This window comes from Salminus brasiliensis, chromosome 23 (genome assembly GCF_030463535.1).
Source record: "Salminus brasiliensis chromosome 23, fSalBra1.hap2, whole genome shotgun sequence".
Taxonomy (NCBI): Eukaryota; Metazoa; Chordata; class Actinopteri; order Characiformes; family Bryconidae; genus Salminus; species Salminus brasiliensis.
Window position 1 is genome coordinate 1,939,331 of NC_132900.1, and position 26,193 is coordinate 1,965,523.

At 43.2% G+C, this 26,193-nt stretch overlaps 1 protein-coding gene across 1 annotated transcript in view; it reads left to right on the top strand.

The window, feature by feature from the left end:
• Nucleotides 1-26,193, top strand: part of ptprfb (protein tyrosine phosphatase receptor type Fb) — a 247,580-nt gene that overhangs the window by 122,139 nt on the left and 99,248 nt on the right. Inside the window, exons 5-7 of the mRNA XM_072669416.1 lie at nucleotides 11,460-11,648; nucleotides 16,038-16,055; nucleotides 20,672-20,782. Of these exons, the coding sequence (XP_072525517.1) occupies nucleotides 11,460-11,648; nucleotides 16,038-16,055; nucleotides 20,672-20,782 (318 nt within the window). The remainder of the gene's footprint in view (nucleotides 1-11,459; nucleotides 11,649-16,037; nucleotides 16,056-20,671; nucleotides 20,783-26,193) is intronic.

Sequence of the window (26,193 nt, forward strand, 5' to 3'; positions counted from 1 at the left end):
GTAGACAGAACCCTTTAGGCTAGGAAAAAGAACTTTATATCGGCAAATAACCTTTTAAGCAGGGAACCAATCCTTCAAGTAGGCGAAGAACCCTTTAGGCAATGGAACCAATCATCTAAGTAGACAGAACCCTTTATGCAGAGCAAAAGAACCCTTTATGGTTCTTTTAAAGGAACATTTAAAAGAGCTTTTAAGCATCCCAGCGGTTCTTTGGATTGCCATCGTTTTAAACAGAACCGTTTCCTTTGCTAAAGAACCCTGGAAGAACCCTCTCTGTTAGTAGTGGCACTGCCCGTACCTGTCGTATCCTCAGTACAGCGTGCTGTGTGACGTTATCGCGATACCGATACTGCCCTATCATATCGTCCAGCCCTGATCGCTCACGTCCCTCACAGACTGATCTCCGTCCCGGCCACGGCCTCGTCCGTCTGAGTTCATCAGTCGATCCGCTGCGGTGGGCGACCGGTTACAGATGACGGGGGAGTCGCCGGGCCCTGCTGTAGCTTTGGTATCTGATTAGCGAGCGTCTCTGCGCTCCTCTAACAGAGTCTTAGCGGCGGGCGCCCCGGCGGAGGCGCGGCTCCGTTTGATCTGCGTGCTGTTCGGTCTCTCCGGCTGGAAGAGAAAGTCGGACCTGTCAGTCGCGTCGAGGCGAGAGGGATTTAATTAAGGAAAGCTGCCATGTTCCACCATTCTCACCACCTTTCCTCAGACACATTAAAGCAGCCGCCATCGACAACAATTACGCTTAAACAGCTCCACTCAAATCGCAGAGGCGTGCTGTAAATTCTCTCCACTACAGTCTAAACACTTCCAGCTCCGCGGCGCCAAACCGCTGTAGCAGACGGATCTGATGAGCTCTGATGGAACGGGAAACACCTTTATTTATTTCACAGGTACAGTTTTATAAACACACAGTAATATGACCGGGCCAATGCCATGGAAAACCTAAAGACACTATCAGGACAAAAGTATTGGGACACCTGCTCACATGTTCATTGTTTCTTCTAAAATCAAGGGGCTTTTGTGTCTGGATGGAGCTCCACCACCACCACCATCATTCCAGAGAACACAGCTCTTCCACTGCTCCACAGCTCTTCAATGCTGGGGGGCTTCATACCCCTCCTCTAGCCCACGCCTGGCAATGGGTTCATTTTCACCATCTGCTCCAGAGAGTCCTATTCTATTGGCCGTATTTCTCTACAGGGACTAGACCAGCTGTGTGTGTGTGCGTATTTGCTGAAAGTTGCATACATTAGAAGGAGTGTCCACAAACATTTGGACAGTGCGTTGTTTTGTCAGGATGCCGCTTGCATATACGTAGCCTACTGCAGTTTAGCCACGCTGAAGTTATAAGCAGTGTTGCTGCCTGAAGTGCATGCAGTACATGGCAGCCAATCAGAATAGAGCTTATTTACATATGTCACATGTCTTAAAGGCGAGGCCGGTTGTGTTTGGTACTTGAAGTGTGTGGTACGTGTCGTCAGTGGAGCTCGGGGACAGTCGTGGAGTCTCCTCAGATGTTCGGGGGGAGGTGGGTTTCGTACGTTGCTGCGGGGAGTGGCGGGGGGCGGCTGCTGGAGGCCGTGATTTGTACTCGGTCGGCAGGCGCTCAAGGTGACTGGGTTTGCTGCATTGGAGCAGATTTAGCGACCCACCCTTCAGCGGTGGTAGTGGGTCACATGTGCTGTTATGTTGAAAGCGGTGCAGCAGAATAAATAAAGGGTACGGTGTCAGCAGCAGCACTGTAGATCATCCTCGAGAGAGAGAGAGAGACAGAGAGATGGGGGTGTAGAGGGAGTGAGAATGGTGTGTTGAAGTGAGAGAGAGGTATTTGCACAGGTAGGGGAGAGAGAGAGAGAGTGAGAGAGGTGTATGTGTAGAGGTGATGGAGGGAGATGGAGAGACTGAAAGGCATGTGTAGAGGTTAGAGCGAGAGAGGCGAATGTAGAGGTGAGAGAGTGAGGTGTGTGTAGAGCTGAGAGAGAATGGGGGTAGAGTGAGGTGTGTGTGTGTAGAAGTGAGAGAGTGGTAGAGTGAGGTGTGTGTAGAGATGAGAGAGAGAGAGTGGTAGAGTGAGATGTGTTTAGAGGTGAGAGTGGTAGAGTGAGGTGTGTGTAGAGATGAGAGAGAGAGAGTGGTAGAGTGAGATGTGTTTAGAGGTGAGAGTGGTAGAGTGAGATGTGTGAAGATGAGAGAGAGAGAGTGGTAGAGTGAGATGTGTGAAGATGAGAGAGAGAGAGTGGTAGAGTGAGGTGTGTGTAGAGATGATTGAGAGAGAGTAAAAAAGGTGAGAGAGTGGTAGAGAGAGGTGTGTGTAGAGGTGAGAGAGAGAGAGAGTGGTAGAGTGAGGTGTGTGTAGAGGTGAGAGAGAGAGTGGTGGTGCGAGGTGTGTGTAGAGATGATTGAGAGAGAGTAGTAGAGGTGAGGGAGAGAGAGTGGTAGAGAGAGGTGTGTGTAGAGATGATTGAGAGAGAGTAGTAGAGGTGAGGGAGAGAGAGTGGTAGAGAGAGGTGTGTGTAGAGGAGGGAGAGAGAGTAAAAGAGGTGAGAGAGTGGTAGAGTGAGGTGTGTGTAGAGGAGAGAGAGAGAGAGAGAGAGTGGTAGAGTGAGGTGTGTGTAGAGGTGAGGGAGAGAGAGTGGTAGAGTGAGGTGTGTGTAGAGGTGAGAGAGAGAGAGTGGTAGAGTGAGGTGTGTGTAGAGGTGAGAGAGAGAGAGTGGTAGAGTGAGGTGTGTGTAGAGGTGAGGGAGAGAGAGTGGTAGAGTGAGGTGTGTGTAGAGGTGAGGGAGAGAGAGTGGTAGAGTGAGGTGTGTGTAGAGGTGAGAGAGAGAGTGGTGGTGCGAGGTGTGTGTAGAGATGATTGAGAGAGAGTAGTAGAGGTGAGGGAGAGAGAGTGGTGGTGCGAGGTGTGTGTAGAGATGATTGAGAGAGAGTAGTAGAGGTGAGGGAGAGAGAGTGGTAGAGAGAGGTGTGTGTAGAGATGATTGAGAGAGAGTAGTAGAGGTGAGGGAGAGAGAGTGGTAGAGAGAGGTGTGTGTAGAGGAGGGAGAGAGAGTGGGCTCTGCTGGCCGGTATTGATGAAGTGTCTGTCTGGGGGGAGCTGAAGCTGAATATTCTGCTCTGTGAGAAAAGTGTGTTATTTAAAAGGTCAGGACCTGCATTACCCCTCTCTCCCCACAGCCAGCGCTGATAAACAGCCAGCTGCTGGACCACCGCCCACAGCGCCGCCCCCGCAAAGCACTTCCCTTCTACACCTGTAAGCTTTTATTTACTGTACAGCGAGAGGAGAGGAGCGAGGCTCCGGTACAGCGAGAGGAGAGGAGCGAGGCTTAGAGGTCTGGACCCTGGAGGTCTGGGGTGGTCTGTCCTTTGTTCTGGTCGTCCTCTCACAGTGGAGAGGTGGAGGTATTCTCTGGAGTGGTGGAGCTCCATCCAATTCCTTTGAGGTTGTTGATGTTATCACTCTCATATGGAAGCTAAATGCAATCAAATGCTCCTCACAGCAATGTTCCAGTGTTTAGTGTATGGGGGAACTGACTGCTGTACGGCCTGACCCGGCTTACTGTTCACTGCTTATCTTCCACTGCGGAGACCTTTGCACTGTCCCTGGTTAAACATTTGCACTCGGTGTGTCTCACTCCTCACTCCTCTGGGTGCGTGGGGGGTGGAGGTGGGGGTGTGGCGGGGCGTCGGGGGGGGGGGATTATTATTATATATATTTGGATTATTATTTGCACCTGTCCCGCTGTAGAGGGTTTGTTGTGGGTGAGAATGGCTGGGGCTGAGCCTGTGGGCCCGTGTGTGTGTGTGTGTGTGTGTGTGTGTGTGTGTGTGTGTGTGTGTGTGTGTCAGGGCCGGTTCTGCACCGCGCTCCGAGGGCGGAGGCTGGAGGTTTTGCAGCAGGGTTCTGATTAGACCCGTCGCCCTGCACGCCATGCTCCAGTCGCCGTGGTAATTGGAGCTGGCAGGAGGTTGGCATGTGAACCTCCCCCCCTCCGTACCCCCGCCCGACCCCTGCTTTCTCTTTTATCCCATTGGACGGTCTCTTCCCACCACAACTCTGCCAAACACACACACACTCACACACACACACACTCTCACAGTCACACTTCACACACACCTCAGGGTTCTTTGAGCATACAAAGATAACGTAAACTGCCATAAACACTATATGTGCAAATATTTGTGGACACCCCTTCTAATAAATGCATTGAGCTACTGTACGTTGAACCTATTGCTGACACAGATGTGCAAATGCACACACACACACACACACACACACACACACACACACACACACACACACACACACACACACAGCTTATCTAGTCCCTGTATAAAGGTAGTATGATGATGGAGGTGGGGTGGTGATCATCATCATCCAACATCCTGACCCCACTAATGCTCTTCTTGTTTCTGAATGCAATCAAATCCTCACAGCAATGTTCCTCCTCCAAAATCTAGTAGAAAGTCTTCTTCTCTGGACAGTAGAGACAGTTACTCCAACAGAAGCAGGATCAACTCTTCAAGTAATGTGAATGAAGAAGCGTCCCAATACTTTTGTCCATATAGTGTGTGCACAATTTCTTTCCACCAGTTTAAAGGTTCTTTCAAACATTTAATGTACATTGGTTCTGTTTTGGTATTGTATTGTATAGAACCGTGTTCTCCAAGCTTTTAAAGGGTTCTTCACACTCACACTCGTCTCTTCTACGAACATTTAATTTATTTTATTGTATTTTTGAATTATTATTATTATTATTTTTTATAGAATCAAACAGGTTTCTTTTGTGTCATCACTCTGAGAACCTTTTGTAGGACTTTTATTTTATTGTATTTATACATTTATTATTTTTAATAAATGTAAAAAGTCGGCTGAAAAATAATTACTCCAGTAAAGTAGATAACCAACATTTCGAAGCATTTCTAAGGTAATTAAGTATTTGTAATTTCGAAGTATTTCTAAGGTAATTAAGTATTTGTAATTTTGAAGTATTTCTAATTTGTAATTTCGAAGTATTTCTAAGGTCATTAAGTATTTGTAATTTCGAAGTATTTCTAAGGTAATTAAGTATTTGTAATTTTGAAGTATTTCTAATTTGTAATTTTAAAGTATTTCTAATTTGTAATTTCGAAGTATTTCTAAGGTAATTAAGTATTTGTAATTTCGAAGTATTTCTAATTTGTAATTTCAAAGTATTTCTAATTTGTAATTTCAAAGTATTTCTAAGGTAATTAAGTATTTGTAATTTCAAAGTATTTCTAAGGTAATTAAGTATTTGTACCTCATTACTTGACACCTCTGGATTTTGGTAATGCTTCTATTCTTTTTTTATTATTATTATTATTTATTTATTTATTTTGGAGCAGGATAATTACACCCCCACCTCCTCCTTCTTTACAAATTGAGCCTCACCTCTAAAATGTTTCCTCTGAATACCTCGGCTCTTTAACTCAACTTTAGTGTAAAACCCTTGCTGAAGCTCGGTTCTCGGCAGGTTCAGACCCGCTGCTCAGGAATGGCGTATAAAAGTAGCCTCTGATAATGAAGCGGCTGGAGCCTTTTCTGAAGCCTGTTGGCTCCCTGTGCGTCCTGTCAGCCCTGTGAGGGTTAAAAGGCGAGTAGCGAGGAGCTGCTCAGGAAGCCTGAAACCTGTTTCTGGTGTAGCTGTCAGATTGCACACTTTTATACTTTCGAAAGGCCACAAGTCTCAGCCTGCAGTCATCTGAAACCGTGTGGGATCCAGACGGCGTGGAGCTCTGTGGAGCTGTTCGGGCTTCAGCTTTTTTACCATTCGTTTCCATCAGGATCGGCTGCCATTAACACAGCGGGCGGCATTACGGAGGTGACCCTTAACGCTCCAGCGTGGGTGTATGTAATATCACAGGTTTAAACCTGTACTTCTGTCATGTAGTAAATACCTGCACAGTGTGACATATATACACACACACACACACACACACACACACACACACACACACACGAGAAAAAAAGCCTGTGAAGTATCTTCAAGGGTTCTGTATGGATGACCTCACATGACCTCCAAAAAACATCCGACTGCTTGAATTGTTGGTAATTTTATGATGGAAAGACTGTTGTGTATGAATCTCCTAAAGAACCTTTTATGAAATGGTTCTATTTAGCAGCGAAAGGTTATATACTACTAAAGTTAATATAGTAATAAAGGACAAAAGTATTTGGACACCTGCTCGTTCATTGTTTCTGCCAAAATCAAGGCTATTAAAAAGTGTTTTTCCTGCTTCTGTTGGAGTAACTGTCTCTACTGTCCAGAGAAGAAGACTTTCTACTAGATTTTGGAGGAGGAGCATTGCTGTGAGGATTTGATGGCATTCAGTGACCAGAGCATTAGTGAGGTCAGGATGTTGGATGGATGAGCACCACCCCAGCTTATCCTGAAAGCAAAAGTATTGGATGGAGCTCCACCATAATTCAAAAAAGAAAGCATGAAGGGTTGAGTCCCTGCAGAGAAACACTGCCATATTCTCTGGCTCTCTTAAACCAGGCAAATGTTAGATATAAAGGGGTATAAAGTAGGGGATGATGAGGTGGAGTGGTCATCATCATCATCATCATCATCATCCAACAACATCCTGACCTCACTGAGACTCTTGCCGCTGTATACAGTCAAATCCTCACAGCAATGCTCCTCCGAAAGCCGCCTTCTTCCCTGGACAGTAGAGAGACAGTTACTCCAACAAAAGCAGGATTGCAATGGAAGCAAAGGAAGCAGGTGTCCCAATACTTTTGTCAATGTAGTGTAGTAATGAAAAAGGGGTTCTTTGACTTCTATCAAGCCTTTTTGTTGCTATAGAAACATTCAGGCGTCCGAATGGTTCTTGTAGAACTGAAGGAGCTGCCAGCAGGAAGGCTTTTTCAGGCCTACAGGACGCAGACTATAGCTTCCACAGTTCTCCTGGATGGGGGAGCGTGTTGTTTTTAACTGCGGCTCATAATGAACCCGTCTTGCCAGTTCTGGAAGCACATCTGCCAGGCTTGCGTCTCCTGCCTTTGACCATCACTTCATTCCAGCGTTTCGTACGCTTCTCCCAGCCTTCCTGCAAGATGGCAGTCCAATTACAGGCCGAATGCATCATTTCGCCAGAGCCAGGCACCTTGTCATAACAACTCCAGGGAAACAATACGACCACTGTTGGCAGGCTCTTCAGCTGTAAGCTACCATCTGTGGCCGTGCCCACGTCTATGATGAGCAACCAGGGGAAGACTTCAGACTTCAGACTGAGTGAGATGTTTCTGCTGGGTTTTCCCCATGACGATTTAGCTTATGATATGCACCCAAAAAAAAAAAAAAATTGTTTTTTAAATTAACATGATCCTCACGCCCGTATCGCCTCTAAAACCCCATCCATTCATCACATCACCCAGTTCTTCAAAGGCTCCACCGGCTCCCTGTAAAATTTCCCATCGACTACAAACTACACTATATGGACAAAAGTATTGGGACACCTGCACTTGCTGTACATGGCGCTTTTTTAAATAGCACCCATTCTCAACCCATAGGCATTATTAATATGGAGCCGGTCCCTCTTTGCTCTAAGCTCTACCAGCAGCAGCAGGTCTGGAGCTCTGCTGCAGTTACTGAGTCAGTTGGAGGCTTTTCTGCACTCTGCTCTGAGCTCAGCACTCGGCCCTGACCCCGCTCTGTAACTTTACGTGGTCTGACAGACACTCGGTGGCTGAGCTGCTCTCTGTGAGCTGTTCCTCCTAAACTCTTCCACTGTTCAATAATAACACCACTCACAGCTGATGGAGGAAGATCTAGGAGGGAGGAAATTTCACCAAATTTCACCATACAGAACCACGCTGGAGTTCAGTGAGCTCTGCAGAACCTCCCGTTCTTTCACTGATGGGCTCGGGGCTGGATTTTATACACCTGTGGCTGAATGAATGGGACTGAATCAGACACCTGAATTTAGTGGTTAAGAGGTGTCCCAATATTTTTGTCCATTTGATTTACAAAAGCTCCAAAGATGGCTTGGCTAAATGGACCACATCTGGAGCAATGAGGGGGGTGTGGAGTGGGCTGTGTACATTTTTAAATAAATAATTTATTCATATTTATGGATTTGCTGAACCATCACTTTAAGGAAAGGTGGAGTTCTGGAGTTCTCGTCCCCCGTTTCCTGTCCTGACGCTCAGCTGAATGAAAGGTGGAAGTGATGCAGATGGCAGGCTTCCACCTCGTATCTGTTACAGATCTCAGCCGCTGCGCTTCCTCCTGACTGGATGTCTGTCTGAAAATAAGGACCAGGGCTGCCTTTCTCCAAAGCAACTTAGCACAGAGATGATCCTTAAATGGTCGAGCAAGCATCACACTGAACGCTCTCTCTCTCTCTCTCTCTCTCTCTCTCTCTCTGTCTCTACCAGTTCAGATAATCCTAGCACTACAGTAACGGGACCATGTCCGTGCATGTTTGGGGTGTAAAAGTTTGTGGACACCCCTTCAGATGAATGCATTCAGCTACTTTAGGTTGTGTTGAGGCAGGGCTAACAATATAAAGTATAATAATAGAGTCTGGTTCTTTGATCAGTAAAGCCTAAATTAGACATCTGTAATTTTGATTTATTCACTATACATTACGCATTCAATTAATAGCTGTAATCCTGCATAGTAAACACTTTACCACCCTGTTACGCACATTATTTAGTGCTGTATAGTCTTTTTATTAGTGGCTGAACACTGATCCACTGACCTCCTGCACTGAACTCATACTGATTCAGTTTTATCACGATTAGAGAACGAATTTCTGATGCAAATCGACTCATTAAACACTTAAGTGCTTTATGTTCTGTAATAAGCGATGAATAGAACCTCATTTCAGAATATGGAACACTTCTTGATGTAATAGAGATCATTAACTCAATAAACTCACATAAAGCAGGAAAGGTAAGTAAGAATTAATGTTACATAATGTGAATAACAGGGTGGTAACAAGTGTTTAATGTGCATTATTGGAAATAATACTGCAACTGTTGGTGATTTTCTGTTATTATATAATAATAATATTATATATTATTAATTATATATTATTAATAATAATATAAATAATAATGAATAAGTCAGATTTAGAAATATCTAATACAGGCTTCATTGTCCAAAGAGCAGATATAATAATAATAATTTAATTATCAATTAATTACATCTAGAAAGTGTTCCATTAGCAACGGATACCTTAACTTATATACTAATCACTAATATATATATATATATATATATATATATATATATATATATATATATATATATATATATATATATATATATATATATTTAAATTTACTTTTTTTGCATTAAGTGTTTATTGTGTATTATTGCAAATAATATTGCAAATCTTGGTGATTTTCACATAACGGGTCTCTAAGTTCATAATGAATAAAGCTTAAAGAAGAATGAATAAATTAGATTTATAAATGTCTTATTCTGGTGTTATTGACCAAAGAGCAGCTTTATTATTATTATTATTATTATTATTATTATTATTATTAACCCCTATAAAGCACGTTCTACATCGCCCGTAGACACTTTACGGTACGGTACACCTTAACAATAGTCCCATCATTTATGTTCCTTAAAATATGTTAATATATACAAACCACTAATACTATATAATATTAAAAAACAATTTACATAATTTCAGCAAAGTCGATTTTCTTATTTTTTTTATTCCTCTATTGTTTTGCATGCTCTTTATTATTGTACTTTATTATTTTTTGTCTTTTAGAGGTGTGTGTTTTAGGTTGAACAGTGTTTCAATCGTACTGTTCTTGTTTTAACAGTAAAATCAGGAATCCCAGATCTGGCCTCAGGTTCAGCCCATTCTGGAGCTCGCCGGTTTACCCAGTGTCTATAGTTGCTCGGGGGAACGGTGAAGAATCTGACTCACTGAAATAAAGGATAATCTGGAGTTGTCTGTAAACGGTGCAGGATTTGGTCTGTCTGGGTTAACGAACGCTTCGTGAGACGTCACTCTGTCACCCGAAACCCGGCCTGAGAGACTCGTGTGTTTCTTCTGTCTGCAGTTTCTCGCACGCCCAGCTTTAGAACCTGAAATATGACATGTCTCCACACAGCGAGTAAACACAACTCCAGCGTCTTCAGCTTGTCTTTCTTCAGCAGCGCCGGGTTTATTCTCGCTCCAGGAACTTTAAAAGAGGGCTCTTAGACTTTCTTCAGAAGCTCCTTGGAGAAGCAGATTAACATACACAATATAGATGCACACACACACACACACACACACACACACACACATATATATATATATTTATATATGCAGGTAGTTACTAACCTTTACTACATGCACTTCACACATTCACACCTACACACACACACACACACACACACGTGTGTTTTGCACTCCGACTGTTTTGCATGTTCCAGAACAGCCCGTTCTCCTCGCGGCATTAAAGGTTTAGGCAGAGAGCAACCTGATGCTTCTTGTACATCTTAATTAGACACAGCATTACCATACGCTCACAGCACGAGCAGTACGCACTGAAACCAGACACGCTTGAAAAGCTCCGGGTTTGGGTTTACGGTTCTACAGAGTTCATTTAACCCTTAAAAGTCCAGATCTGAGATGCTAAAGGTGGCACTGATGGAAATATGATCCTAGTGAATAAAGCTTAAAGCAGAATAAATGAACCAGATTTAGAAATGTCAAATTCCGGCATTATTGACCAAAGAGCAGCTATAATAACAATAATAACACCTTAATATTTTTAACAATATTTACACATTATTCTAATTACACATTTACAATTACTATTATAAAAATAGTATAAACTTATAAGTATATAACCTTGTATACTAATCAAAACTATACGCTTACAGCACGAGCAGTACACACTGAAATACTGACGCTGAGTAACACTGTGAGAAGCTCCTAAATGGCTCCGGGTTTGGGTTTACAGTTCTACAGAGGTCATTTAACCCTAAAAGGCCATATCTGAGAGGCTAAAGGTGGCACTTGGAAGTATGTCTGTTGTTGAAGCCTGATGGCTCTGATCTAACACTTTCTCAGCTTTGAAGCATGGTGGTGGCAGCATCATTGTTGTGAGGTGTTTGGCCTCAGTGCATGAGAATACATTGGATAGTGAAAAGGCTGAGGGATGCTAACCTGACAAATACCACACATTGAATAGTTTCTGTTTTGAATAGTTGCCTCTTTAAATTTTCTTCGTTTTCTGAGCCTGAGCATGAATCAGAATCATTTTTTAAATTGGTTAAAACTACATGGCTAAAAAAATATTTTTTTATATAGTCGCTTTATATTCAATTTCTGCTGCATTTTCTGGGTTTGATAGGGTACCTGGCCTCATTGCTGTAGCATAGGAGGCCTATATACAGCTAACCAACACTAGACTAATTGTGCCGCCCTGTCTTCCTCTCGCTGAGTCTCTTTTATCTTCTCTATTTCAGAGACTGAGATTCCTCCTGGCTTTCCCAGCATCGACATGGGTCCCCAGCTGAAAGTCGTGGAGCGGACGCGCACCGCCACCATGCTCTGCGCCGCCAGCGGCCACCCCGACCCCGAAATCTCCTGGTTCAAGGACTTCCTGCCTGTCGACATCAACAGCAGCAACGGCCGAATCAAGCAGCTGCGCTCAGGTGACCATAAAACCCTCCGCACGCACCATAACACTCTTACCTCCATCACTGCGGTGATGTGGAGCCTCGTTTTACTGGCGACGAGCAGCGCTTTGACAAAGCCATTATGCTCTCGACTGTACTGTCGCAGTTATAGAGCCCACTTTAGCAGTTTCCACAAGATTGACGCCCGTAAACACCTTTCGATTTCCCGCGGCTTGTGTTCTGATGCTGTTTAGCTTTTTATTGCCGTGAGTTTAGCCTAACCTGACGTTCCTTCATAGCTGAAACCATTCGCTGGTGCTTTAACCTGTGACCAACATGGAACTGATGGACGTCTTTTCCCAGTCCCAGTCGGGCTACCCATAGGTATCTGGTTATATATATATATATTGTGCAAGTTCTCCCACTTAAAAAGATGAGAGAGGCTGTAATTGACATCATAGGTAGACTCAACTATGAGAGACAAAATGAGAAAAAAATTCAGAAAATCACATTGTCTGATTTATAAAGAATTTCTTTGCAAATAATGGTGGAAAATAAGTATTTGGTCAATAACAAAAGTTTATCTCAATACTGTTATATATCATTTGTTGGCAATGACAGAGGTCAGACGTTTTCTGTAAGTCTTCACAAGGTTGGCTCACACCATTGCTGGTATGTTGGCCCATTCCTCCATGCAGATCTCCTCTAGAGCAGTGATGTTTTGGGGCTGTCGGCGGCAACACAGACTTTCAACTTCCTCCAAAGGTTTCCTATGGGGTTGAGATCTGGAGACTGGCTAGGCCACTCCAGGACCTTGAAATGCTTCTTACGAAGCCACTCCTTTGTTGCCCTGGCAGTGTGCTTGGGATCATTGTCATGCTGAAAGACCCAGCCACGTTTCATCTTCAATGCCCTTGCTGATGGAAGGAGGTTTGCACTCAAAATCTAACAATACAATACTCTGCCCCATTCATTCTTTCATGTACACGGACCAGTCGTCCTAGTCCCTTTGCAGAGAAACAGCCCCAAAGCATGATGTTGCCGCCCCCATGCTTCACAGTTGGTATGGTGTTCTTTGGATGCAACTCAGCATTCACTCTCCTCCAAACACAGCGAGTTGTGTTTGTACCAAACAGTTCTACTTTGGTTTCATCTGACCATAAGACATTCTCCCAAAACTCTTCCAGAACATCTAAATGCTCTCTAGCGAACTTCAGACGGGCCGGATATGTACTGGCTTAAGCAGGGGAACACGTCTGGCACTGCAGGATCTGAGTCCCTGGCGGCGTAGTGTGTTACTGACGGTAGCCTTTGTAACGTTGGTCCAGCTTTCTGCAGGTCATTCACTAGGTCCCCCCGTGTGGTTCTGGGATTTTTGCTCACTGTTCTTGTGATCATTTTGACCCCACGGGCTGAGATCTTGCGTGGAGCCCCTGATGGAGGGAGATTAGCAGTGGTCTTGTAGGTCTCCCATTTTCTGATTATTGCTCCACAGTAGATTTCTTCACACCAAGCTGCTGCCTATTGCAGATTCAGTCTTCCCAGCCTGGTGCAGGTCTACAGTTCTGTTTCTGGTGTCCTTCAACAGCTCTTTGATCTTCACCATAGTGGAGTTTGGAGTGGGACTGTTTGAGGTTGTGGGCAGGTGTCTTTTATACTGTTAACCAGTTCAAACAGGTGCCATTAATTCAGGTAATGAGTGGAGGACAGAGAAGCCTCTTAAAGAAGAAGTTACAGGTCTGTGACAGACAGAAATCTTGCTTGTTTGTAAGCGACCAAATACTTATTTTCCACCATTATTTGCAAATAAATTCTTTAAAAATCAGACAATGTGATTTTTAGATCTTTTATCCTCAGTTTGTTTCTCATTGTTGAGTCTACCTATGATGTCAATTACAGTGGGAGTGGGAGAACCTGCACAATTGGTGACTGACTAAATACTTTTTTTCCCCACTGTAGAAGCTTCTTCAGGGACAATCTGGAGGTCCAATTACTGTCAAAATCGGTAGATGAGGTTGGTATGGGAACACGTGAAGATGACCAAAAGCATGTTCTATAGGGGATTACACCCCCCCCCCCCCCAAAAAAAAAAAATTCCCCTTCCCAGGAATGAAATCATTATTATTATTGTCCTTTTATTCAGATATTAGACCCATATTCACAATAAAATATGAGAAGTTGGTGTGTAACAGGGTGATAAATTTAATAAAATGCTAAAATTGCCACAGGTAGTCATGTAATTTATTAGCCCACATGCCAGCAAGTTTAAAATAAACTTTTCTTTACATTATTAGTCCAACAAACTTACTAAAAAAATAGTTTCTCGGTTTATTTGTCGTGATGGTGTGGTCAGAACAGGGACAAAAAAACAACAACAAGAAAATCCCATGAAAATGTTAAAGATTTATTAAAGAATATATGATTTCTTTAATAATTATTTTTTTTATAGTAGATATAGTTGATTAATAGATTTATTTGGGGAAATTTTAAGTGCAAATGTCACGTTGGTCAGAACTGACATGTGGAAACGTGCATCTAGTAATGAAAAATTACGAAATGTAAAAATTAAAAATAAAAATAGTTTGTCTTTAGGAAATAGTATTTTGTTAAATATCCTGTTCATATCAAGAACACCTGACTTCATAGCTTTAAACTTAAGAAACACTAATTAGTGCATCTCATCCAGCGCTGCAGAGAAGAATGACACCCGCTTTAGTAGCATGACTCTTCTGCCAGCGATGAAGAGCTGAGCAGCTGGGTGTTTAGGGGGACGTGGTTGACATGCCCTCAGCGTCAAATGAGGCTTAAAGCTTTCTAAAAACAAGAAAACAGTCTGGGTAATTGCAATCACCTCTGAAGGAGTTTTTCGAGCCGCCCGGCACGAATCGATCGCCCGCCCAGACCCTCTTGATAGATGAATAGCTCTGGCTGCCCCAGAATCAGATGGATGGGCTGAGGCGGTGTGGGCCAGATTAGTGGCTTTTGACTGACTTAAACTTTATCCCTCTCCACTAAATCCACCTCATTTAGTGGACGACTCTGAAGCAGAGCAGGATCTCCTTTAACCTGAGCAGGCTGAGATTACTCCCGCAGAAACCCGTCTGAAGCTCGCTGAGAACGCTGGCGATCGGTTTGGGTTCCGTTCGGTTCGCTCTGTAGACGGAGCTGGAGCCGGAGCCGGAGCCGGAGGCGGGACGCAGGTGCGGGGCTGAATATTGTTTATTATTTATCTATATCTGATGTCGACGTGAGCTTTGAACTGCGTCAGACGCCGCAGCGCTGTTTAACCCGGGTTTATTCAGAGTAGGGCCCGGGAGAACATGTCGGAAAAAAAAGAACTAAATTATGTTAAAATTCAATTCAACTAATATATAAAAACAAATATTAATGTTTATTGTAAAGATAAATAAATATTATTTCATTTTATATGCAGAGATAAAAGAAGATAAAAGTTAAATAAATATTATTATTTAAATATCATTCAAATAAATACGTGAATAAATACATAATATTGTGTAATAAATATAAACAAATATAAATATATTCTCGCTATATTTCCCCAATATAATCCAAATATATGGAAATAAAAGAATATCTGATTAATTTGGTGATGTTTTAGGTGGAAATGTCATGTTGGTCAATATTGACGAGTGGAAATCAGTCAGCTGGATGTTTTGGGGAATGTTGTGGACGTGCCCTCAGCGTCAAATTTAATTATATATATATATATGAATTACTATGAACATTATTTATCCCAGAATAATAAGCCAGTATTTATGCAACTGGCTAATCTACTTTTAGAGAAGTGCTTCATTTATTTATTTTAATTAATGAATTAATTAAAATGTATTTATTTAAATATTACGTTAAATTGATTAAATAAGGTTGTTTTTTTTAAAAAGAATGAATCATCAGATTTATATATTTATATAAACCCAGCAGTTATTTAGGAGTAATGTACATTCATTTATCTAAAGTTAAATATGATGTAAGTGCTGTAAATAAGCCACTTCCTCTACAGAGACACTTCTACACACTCTAAAACTTTACTTAAATTCATTCACTAAATAACTATATATGCATACATGTATATCTGTGTATAAATGTATATAAAAATGTAAATGTATGTGTGTGTGTGTGTGTGTGTGTGTGTGTGTATATATGGTTTTCTAATCTGTGAAAGTGTGTGTGCAGGCAGCGAAAGTGACTGTGTGTGTAGTGCTGAGTTGTCACTACATGCTCAGATGTGTGTCCTGGTCCGAGCAGCCAGCCTGTAGAGTACTAACCCCTGGAGAGTGCTGTGCTCACCCTGCTGCTTTCTTTGCTTAATGAAGATTCCCTCCAGCGTTCCTCTCTTCTGACCGTCTCTTTGCTTCACTAATGCTTCTCTCCCATCTTGTTTTGCGTTCCCTTTACTTTGCCTAGGGGGTACGCCAATCCGAGGTAAGAGAGCTGGACAGTGTCTCAAACCCCATAATGTCGCCTCCGCCCACCCCTCACCCCCCCTTCGTCTCTTCACCTTCACCTCCATCGTGATCTTGCCTGCTGAGTCTGTCCGCCACCGCTCTGTCCTTCACTTGCTTCACTAAACACACTGACATGGGGTGTGTGGATGTGCTGAAAGGGGAATACCACAGAATTTCATCATTTCAACATGAGTTGTGGGGGTTGGGGTCGGGGTGGGGTTTGGTTCTAGATAAGCTCCTCCAGTCAGAGCTGGAGTTCTACAGTGGAGGTTCTAGATAAGCTCCTCCAGTCAGAGCTGTGGTTCTACAGTGGAGGTGAAGGGAAGCAGACGTCTGAAGCTCTAATAAAAGCTCCTCACAGGAAGTTCTTCACCTAATGGTGATGAAGACGCTGCCTGATGCCTGAGACACGGTTCTACCAGAGTTCTGAGAAGAGTTCGGCTCTAGAACCTGCTTTTAAAACCGTATATCATTAACATGGTGGAGGGATACATGCTGCCTTTAGGGAGTAGTGCGGCTACAGAAAGTAGTCCCTAAAGAAACCCTAACTGTATTAGTTCAGATTCTCTATTCACTATTTTACCTTCATCATCATCATCATCATCTTCATTCCATATAAAACTCAGAAGACTCGTTGACTATGTTGTAGCTTCACTGGTGGGTTTGGATGGGAAATAAATTATGGGCTGTATCTGTGCTGTATTCATGACAACCAACACCTGGGTCTGTTCACCACCACTGTACGTCCAACTCTAATTCAATCTAATTATGTAATAATTTGCATTTAATATAATACAATATGCTTTTTGGATTATTATGAAATTATTGCAGTAGTAAGTGGTACACACCGAACTCTTACTTTTCTAACTGGTTTATTTGGACCCTATTTAGGGCACATCTGTTAAGAATGCCCGTTATCTTTCCCGGCAGGCCGCAGCCTGAGCCCTCAGAGCCTCCCTCGGCGTGCCGATATTAGAACCATATTGCCGGAGAGGTAGAGCAAACCTGGAGCAGCCGAACAGCCTGCTTTACTAATGCCGGATTACAACAGTCTTATGTTCTCTCTGGGGGGGGGTCTCGCTCGTTTGATTTACAAAGAAGGCATGTCTGCTCAAGAAGCTTTACACCTGAGTTAAAGACTCATGAGTTTACTGGATTTAGAGGCAGTTGAGTTGTGGAAGGTGAGATTTAGGAATACTGTGAGTGGAGCAGTTTAGGAAAATAAGATTTTCAACATTTGTTTTTATATAATAATCAGTTTTTACAGGAATAATTCGCCCACAAATTGAAATATTGTATTTAAAAAGTTTGTGGACACCCCTTCTCATGAAGGCATTCAGCTACTTTTATATATACACACATATACACAGCTAGTTAGTTCCTGTAGAAAAGTACTGCCAATAGAATAGGACTCCGTGGAGCTATTATTAGCACCATGCCTAATGCCAGCCATTGGACTAGAGGGGTATAAAGCCCCCAGCAGCAACTGCAATCAAATCCTCACAGCAATGCTCCACAGTTACTCCAACAGAAGCAGGATCAGCTCTGTTTAATAGCCTTGATTTCTGAATAAACAGTGAATGAGCAGGTGTCCCAATACTTTTGTCCATGCATCGTTTTTCTTTTTTCTGCTGTTAAGACGGATGAAAAAGCTCTTTTGTGATTGGCTGAATGGTTTGTGTTGTGCTGCATTTAAAATCAGTAAATGAACAGTCCAGGCTGAAACATGAATGGGCGGAGCTTAACTACTGTAGACTAAAAAGGCAGATGCATTTTGTGACATTTTAAAGTTCTGTCTGTTGTAGAAGCACCATCACCCAACCCTTCCCATGATCACCCAGCGCATGGTTACTCTCATGTTATTTAACGTTTGTGTTGTGATGGTGCTGAGCATGTTTCCGTCAAATATCCTCATTAAAATATCCAGCCGGATTCCCAGTGTTTCAGCTGCATGCCACTGCAACCAGCCGGATCACTGTGCGCTAAGATGAAGTCATGGTGGGACTGTGTTTTAATCAGCGGATCATTTCAGTGGTTGATTTTGGGCGGATTATTGTTTAATTACAGCGCTCTGAGACTGAGACCCCGTTTACACCTGGTCACCTCACACGCTTGAGTATCAGGATTATATCGGGAACTCCTAACTCCTCCCAGTACATCTGAAACCCCTCCCAGCCCATCTCAAACCCCTCCCAGCCCATCTCAAACCCCTCCCAGCCCACCTGAAACCCCTCCCAGCCCACCTGAAACCCCTCCCAGCCCACCTGAAACCCCTCCCAGCCCATCTCAAACCCCTCCCAGCCCACCTGAAACCCCTCCCAGCCCATCTCAAACCCCTCCCAGCCCATCTCAAACTCCTCCCAGTACATCTGAAACCCCTCCCAGCCCATCTCAAACCCCTCCCAGCCCACCTGAAACCCCTCCCAGCCCACCTGAAACCCCTCCCAGTCCATCTCAAACCCCTCCCAGCCCACCTGAAACCTCTCCCAGCCCATCTGAACCCCCTTCCAGTACATTTGAACAACTGAAACCCATCCGAGTGCAACTGAACCCTCTAGTACAACTGAAGCCCCTCCCAGCCCAACCGTAACCCCTCCCAGTACACCTGAAACTCCTCCAAGCGCAACTGAACCCCCAGCCCATCTGAAACCCCCCCCAGCCCATCTGAAACCCCTCCCAGCCCATCTAAACCCCCTCCCAGTACATCTGAAACCCATCCAAGTGCAACTGAACCCTTTAGTACATCTGAAGCCCCTCCTAGCCCATCTAAAGCCCCTCCCAGTACAACTGAAACCCCTCCCAGTACAACTGAAACCCCTCCCAGTACATCTGAACCCCCTCCCAGTACATCTGAAACCCCTCCAAGCGTAACTGAACCCCTCCCAGTGCACCCTGAAACACCAGTAATAATTGCCATACACCAAGCAAATTTGCATATTCCCTCCCACACAGCAGTCAGATTCCAGTCTGGAGAAGCATTCTCCCAGTGTAATCATCAGGACAGACTCCAGATACTGGTCACATGAGCAGGTGTGAACGGAGCGTCGTCTGATTGAATTTAGCTGTTTTTCAGGCCCGGAATCAAAGGGCGTATCCGCTGGCCTCCCTGTCAGTTTCTCCGGAGCGAATGCATATTGTTCTTTATTTCATTTCCGTCCTCGCGACGGGGGCACTCCAGCCAAACGTGTTGTCAAGAGTGAGAGGCGATGGCAATCAGTGCTGAGCAATTTTGGAATTGATTAGTAATTTGCTGCTTGTCAGAAAGGGGAACACCACCAATCAGTTTCTCTCCAGTGCAGCGTGAGTAACGCCGTGTGTTGGTCCCTCTGCCTCACTGCTGTGGAAACACGGTCTCGGGCAACAAGCAGCGCCCTTGACTTTGAGTGAGTTGTGTAGCAGTGTTTCCTGCCTAAAAACTCAGCTGGATAACCAGACTGGCTCTTGATTAGCACAGGGTGTGTTTTCATTTGAGTTAGGTGGTTTAGCTGGTCTACCAGCGTGAACAGCCTGACCCAGTAGGTCAACCGTTATGACCAAGGTGGTTGATCATGCTGATAGACCAGCTAAACCACCTAACTCAAACGTGCTCAAAACATACCTTGATTTCAGAAAATGCAATAAAGAAGCAGGCGTCCCAATACTTTTGTCAATATAGTGTGTGATTTTACGTAGTAAATCGAATAAAAACACAAGACTGAGTTGTGCAGTGATGAGTGAGACATTTGCAACATCAGTAGATATCCACTAATTTTGTTTATTTAAGTTTATTCTAATGTTATATAGAGTTAATTACAGGTAGACACTCTCACTGACCTCTGACTTTCTGTTTATTTGGGTTTATTCTAATGTTATATAGAGTTAATTACAGGTAGACACTCTCACTGACCACTGACTTTATGTTTAATAGAGTTTATTCTAATGTTATATAGAGTTAATTACAGGTAGACACTCTCACTGACCACTGACTTTATGTTTATTTGGGTTTATTCTGATGTTATATATAAGTCTGAGTTTATAGAGTATGCCGATATTGTCGCCTGGATGACCAGATTTTCAACCACCTTGACCATCAGCTTACTCCAACACTTGATTTTGAAAGAAACAACGAATAAGCAGTGTCCCAATACTTTTGTCCAGATGTCCCGTCTCAACATAAAATTGAGCTGGCTGGTGCCGATTGAGACGCTTGGGACATTAGCAGTGGCACATGTTGGCGTTTCGTTGAGTAAGTCGTTTGCAGAACTGCATTAAAGGCTGTCGTTAGTGTCGTTATGTGTTGTGAGCTAATTGGCTGTAAGTCACGGGCTTGACATTAGTGTGGCGCAAGCTTTTTCCAGCGTGACACCGGCAGGCAAATATTGTTGATTTGTGGACGCGGACAAGCTGCACGATCAGCTTCACGCAAACACCTTAGTTGGCATTTTTAGGGAAACATGCTATGAACTCTGCAGAAGCCGTCTGACATTTAAACAGCGAGTGTTTCTGATTGTATGCGGTCGCGGTGCCGGGAGATGTGCTGTTGTTATTTTTGCCTTTTTGTTTGTTTGTTTATTTATTTATTTATTTAAAGTTATTTTCCGTTTCCGTCCTCAGGAGCGCTGCAGATCGAGAACAGCGACGAGTCGGACCAGGGCAAGTACGAGTGTGTTGTGATGAACAGCGCCGGAACCCGATACTCAGCTCCTGCCAACCTCTACGTCCGAGGTAGGAGGCCTGCTGCCCGGAGCGCTCCACGGCTTTGTTCTCTCTGTTCCTTTTTTTTGTCTCCGGCAGGAACATCCTTTCTGCCTTCACACACTCGCTCCCTTCCCTATAAACAAACAGTCTAGCAGTACCAGTCAAAAGATTAACCACGCCCACTCAGCGCCACTCAGCAGAGTGTGTTCTTCTAACCAACCTACTGTATCAATATCTTCACTGGACAACAGCGCGGTCTGACTTATTATTATTTGAGTTCATTCTAATGTTATATAGAATAAATTACAGGTAGACACTCTCACTGACCACTGACTTTATGTTTATTTGTGTTTATTCTAATGTTATATAGAGTTAATTACAGGTAGACACTCTCACTGACCACTGACTTTATGTTTATTTGTGTTTATTCTAATGTTATATAGAGTTAATTACAGGTAGACACTCTCACTGACCACTGACTTTATGTTTATTTGTGTTTATTCTAATGTTATATAGAGTTAATTACAGGTAGACACTCTCACTGACCACTGACTTTATGTTTATTTGGGTTTATTCTAATGTTATATAGAGTTAATTACAGGTAGACACTCTCACTGACCACTGACTTTATGTTTATTTAAGTTTATTCTAATGTTGTATAGAGTTAATTACAGGTAGACACTCTCACTGACCACTGACTTTATGTTTATTTAAGTTTATTCTAATGTTGTATAGAGTTAATTACAGGTAGACACTCTCACTGACCACTGACTTTATGTTTATTTGGGTTTATTCTAATGTTATATAGAGTTAATTACAGGTAGACACTCTCACTGACCACTGACTTTATGTTTATTTAAGTTTATTCTGATGTTATATAGAGTTAGTTACAGGTAGACACTCTCACTGACCACTGACTTTATGTTTATTTAAGTTTATTCTGATGTTATATAGAGTTAGTTACAGGTAGACACTCACTGAACAGTACTGTACTGTAGACGTTTTGAACAGATGATCTATTAAAGATTACTAAAGGCCTGTCAGGCGGGTGTGTCTAAACTTTTGACTGGTACTGAACCCCTTTATTAATGGAACTGTCTCCGCCACACCCATGCAATATTTCAAGCTCTTTTTTTGTGTCCTCCGTCACACCAGGTGCTTCCTCCATCAAAACAGCCTCATTAACTCTCCTGCACAAAAGCCTGTGCGGGTTGATTGATGCCGTACTGTTGTTTTGATTCCCCACATGGGCTGAACTTTTGTTGTTGACATTCAGTATGTGGAAAGTCAGCATTTCAGTTGTTCTGGTAGCTTGGCAACACGGGTGCCCGTATGAAAGGTGAAACGGAGGTCAGGCCGGATCTTCATAGAGACGGATCCTCAGCGTCTTCTGCTCTTTTACTCTGCTCCTCAGCTTCGGCAGCCTGACGTCTTAGAGCTGGTATTCGGTTCATTTGGATTCATAAAGAACAGTTTTGAGCCACAAATGATAAGATTTTGATTAAACACAGAATTCACACTCTAGTGGTTTCTATTGCTGCTCTTAGGAAATAATAATAATAATAATAATAATAATAATAATTTAAAAGTAATAAAATACAGATGCAAAAAAAATGCAGATTGTTTTGGGTTGAAAAAAAAGTAATAATATATGAATAATATGATATATTATTTAAAATAAAATGCATGAATGCATTATCATTATTCCACATAGCTTGGGATGAAAACCTATTAAACCAAATTTAACACAGTGGAATTCATTATATTACACTAAAAATGGTAAATATAGGTTAATAACGGTGACTGATGTTGAATACATAATGTAAAACTTCCTTTTTTTAACTGAAAATGGCATTTAATGCATTTTGTAACCAAACGTTTCATTAGATAAGATTTTTCTATTTTAATAATTCAGATAATAATCCCAGGTGTTAATGGTCATACTTATAAAACTCTTATAAAAAAATGCTTAATTTAAAGATGATAAAACTGGGGGCAGAGCTATTATTGTTGTTGTCATTATTATTATTATTATTATTATTATTATTATTATTAATAACATGTTATTACACATAGCTTGTAATGAAAACCTATTAAACCCAATTTAAGTGGAATTCACAGTGGAATTCATTATATCACACAACAAATGGTGAATAATATAAAATAATAATAATAGTAATAATGATAACATTAATATTAATCTTTTCTGACAGGTAGCAGCTCGAAGCACTTTACAGAGCGGTGATCAGAGGATTTGATGTAAGAAAATAAGATTAAAATAAAAATTAAAAATAAAATGCAAACCGAGACAATAAAATTGATCAAACTGAAAATATGAATACAAAAAAGCTCAAATTTTATTGGAAAGCTCAGATTAAAATGTATGTTCTAGCTGTTTTTACCTGTTAAATTATATTCTGAATGAATCTCAGTGCATACAACAGTAAAGACAGCACAGAGCTCCTTTAATACGCTGAGTGAAGTGGACCTACCTCCCACCTGCTGCCCTGGGGCAGATTTCAACACACACACACACACTCTGGATGGAAAGGTGAGGTTAGAAAGGGTTACTACAGTGGGAAAGGAGTGGACTGTTTGTGCCATAGCAACTCTGCTCATACACTCAAACAGTGGCGGAAGATTAGCGCTGGCGGGGCGTTTCGAAACCCGGCCGGCTGAGGAAAGGTAAGCAGCACACAGAGTAAACAAAGCCACCTGCGGCGTTCGCGCGGACGCGGAGGCATACTGGTGACCGAGCATTGTGTGTTAAACACAGCTCTGTGAGTCCTGTTGTTGTGGGTGTAAACGCTCCGAGTTTTCCATGCAGGTAATAACAGGGAGCTTATGGCACGCTGCCAGAACAGCCCGGAGCGGCGTGACGCCGCCGCAGCGCCACCCTTCAGTTGTCACGCAAGTGCTAAAGAACACACGGACCGGGGTTCAGGGCAGTCGCTCCACCGCTCCCACCCGAATAGACTACACGATTCGTCCATATGTTTGTGGACACCCCTTCTAATGAATGCATTCAGAAAGTCCCTGTAGAGAAGAGGAAGTACTTATATACCAAATTAAAATGTATCGTAAGAGATTTACTGATCTTTACTAAGACGTTTTTACCGGGATACAGCGTCGCTATTTAACTTTATTTATTAAATGTGAATCACTTATTAGCAAAAGTGATTTTGTTCAAATTAGCGATATAATATTGTTGTTGCTACGCTGGCATTTAAAGCGGATACCAACAGGTAGCTAAAGCTAGACTAGCTATTGTGCACTTGCTATCCGCTATTGAGCTAACCTCAAGATCAGCAGATAATTGGGATCCATATACAATAATAAAGTGATAAAAAAAACAACAGGGGATAGGATGCGTCTAGGGGGATAGGATGCGTCCGGGGGGATAGGATGCGTCCGGGGGGGATAGGATGCGTCCGGGGGGGATAGGATGCGTCTAGGGGGATAGGATGCGTCCGGGGGGATAGGATGCGTCCGGGGGGGATAGGATGCGTCCGGGGGGATAGGATGCGTCCGGGGGGGATAGGATGCGTCTAGGGGGATAGGATGCGTCCGGGGGGATAGGATGCGTCCGGGGGGGATAGGATGCGTCCGGGGGGATAGGACGCGTCCGGGGGGGATAGGATGCGTCCGGGGGGGGGTAGGATGCGTCTGGGGGGATAGGATGCGTCCGGGGGGATAGGATGAGTCCGGGGGGATAGGATGCGTCCGGGGGGATAGGATGCGTCCGGGGGGATAGGATGCGTCCGGGGGGATAGGACGCGTCTAGGGGGATAGGACGCGTCTAGGGGGGATAGGATGCTTCCGGGGGGGGATAGGATGCTTCCGGGGGGGGATAGGATGCTTCCGGGGGGGGATAGGATGCGTCCGGGGGGGGATAGGATGCGTCCGGGGGGGGATAGGATGCGTCCGGGGGGGATAGGATGCGTCTGGGTTGATTATCCTTTTTCTGATCGGATTCATTAGGTCTTCAGCTCTGCTACTGAAGTCCCAACCAATAGGAGAGCTTGTATAGACATTTCTGCCTGGATACCACTGAGGAAACGATCCTGATTGGCTAGTTTTTTTATTTTTAGCATTTCAAGCATTTAAACCACATTGGAAATGTACAAATATGACAAATGATGAAGTTATTATTATATGGTAATTATAATACTCTAAAAATGATTGCTTATTATTATTAGTAGTAGTAATAGTGTTACTATTATTATTATTATTATTATTATTATTATTATTGTATTATAAATGCCATTATTATCATTTATTATTATTATTATTATTAAAATAATATTCATGCCCTCTCTTATGGCCTGGAAGGCCCTGAGTTATACATATTTACATATTTCAACTCCTAGATGTTAAAGGTTTTGGTGGTGGGAGATGGGGAGGAGTGGTAAACATGATATTATTGGTTAATATTATTTTGCCCCGCCCACTGACGCATGGTGATGTCATGATGTAATAAATGATGTGAGGAGTCGTGAGCAAAAGCTCCAAATATGGTAAAAAGGTGAGATATTAGATTTACAGTAAGCGTCACATTCACACGATAAGGTCTGCGCTGACCTTCCCAAGACTTCACAGGTTTGTATTATTTGTGTGTGTGTGTGTGTGTGTGTGTGAGTGTGTGTGTGTGTGTGTGTGTGTGTGTGTGTTCATGTGCTTACATCTATGTCTGATAGATGTTTCCTTCACATTAGCCACTGTGGACTCACTCCTGTGTGTTTTCTCTCTGTTGTCTCTCATTTTGTCTGCATTTACTCTCCATCTACTCATAAACTCACCTCTCAGATCCGCGTGAAGGTCAGTTCCACTATTAACCCCTTCCATCTACAGATGAGCACCCCCAACCACCACCACCCCATCCCCCCCAACCCCACCCACCCCCCGCCCGCCCGGACTAACCCACCTGATCCATGTAAATAATTTTAACAGGTTTTAGGTCCTTTATCTAGAAGCCCTGCATGAGCCCGAACCCGAACCCGAACCCGAACCCGAACCCCCCCACCTGCATTATTCGTTCATTTGATCATCCAGTCCACACCTGTAGATTAGACGTTACTGCTGCAGTCTCAGGAGCTGAATGGCCGTGAATGTGCTCCCGGGTGGATGACACTGTTGCAGCTACACTGGAATCACAGGGTTATTTAACTATATTTGCATATGTAAATGTCCCTGGTATCACCGCAGGAGCCATTCCCAGGAATAGGCGCCCTTTGTAAAGACGACACTCAACCCCGTCACGTTCCGAAATGTCTCTAAGATCTCTACGTTTGGGTGGAAATGACTAATTAACGAAGTCTGGGTGTGTCCACCCTCCTCACGCACATGCAAAAATACATCATTTTAATATACGTGACGGCAGTGTTTAGAGATATCAGCAGAATTAAAAACCCCTGACAGTCAGAGGGATTTCAAAGAAG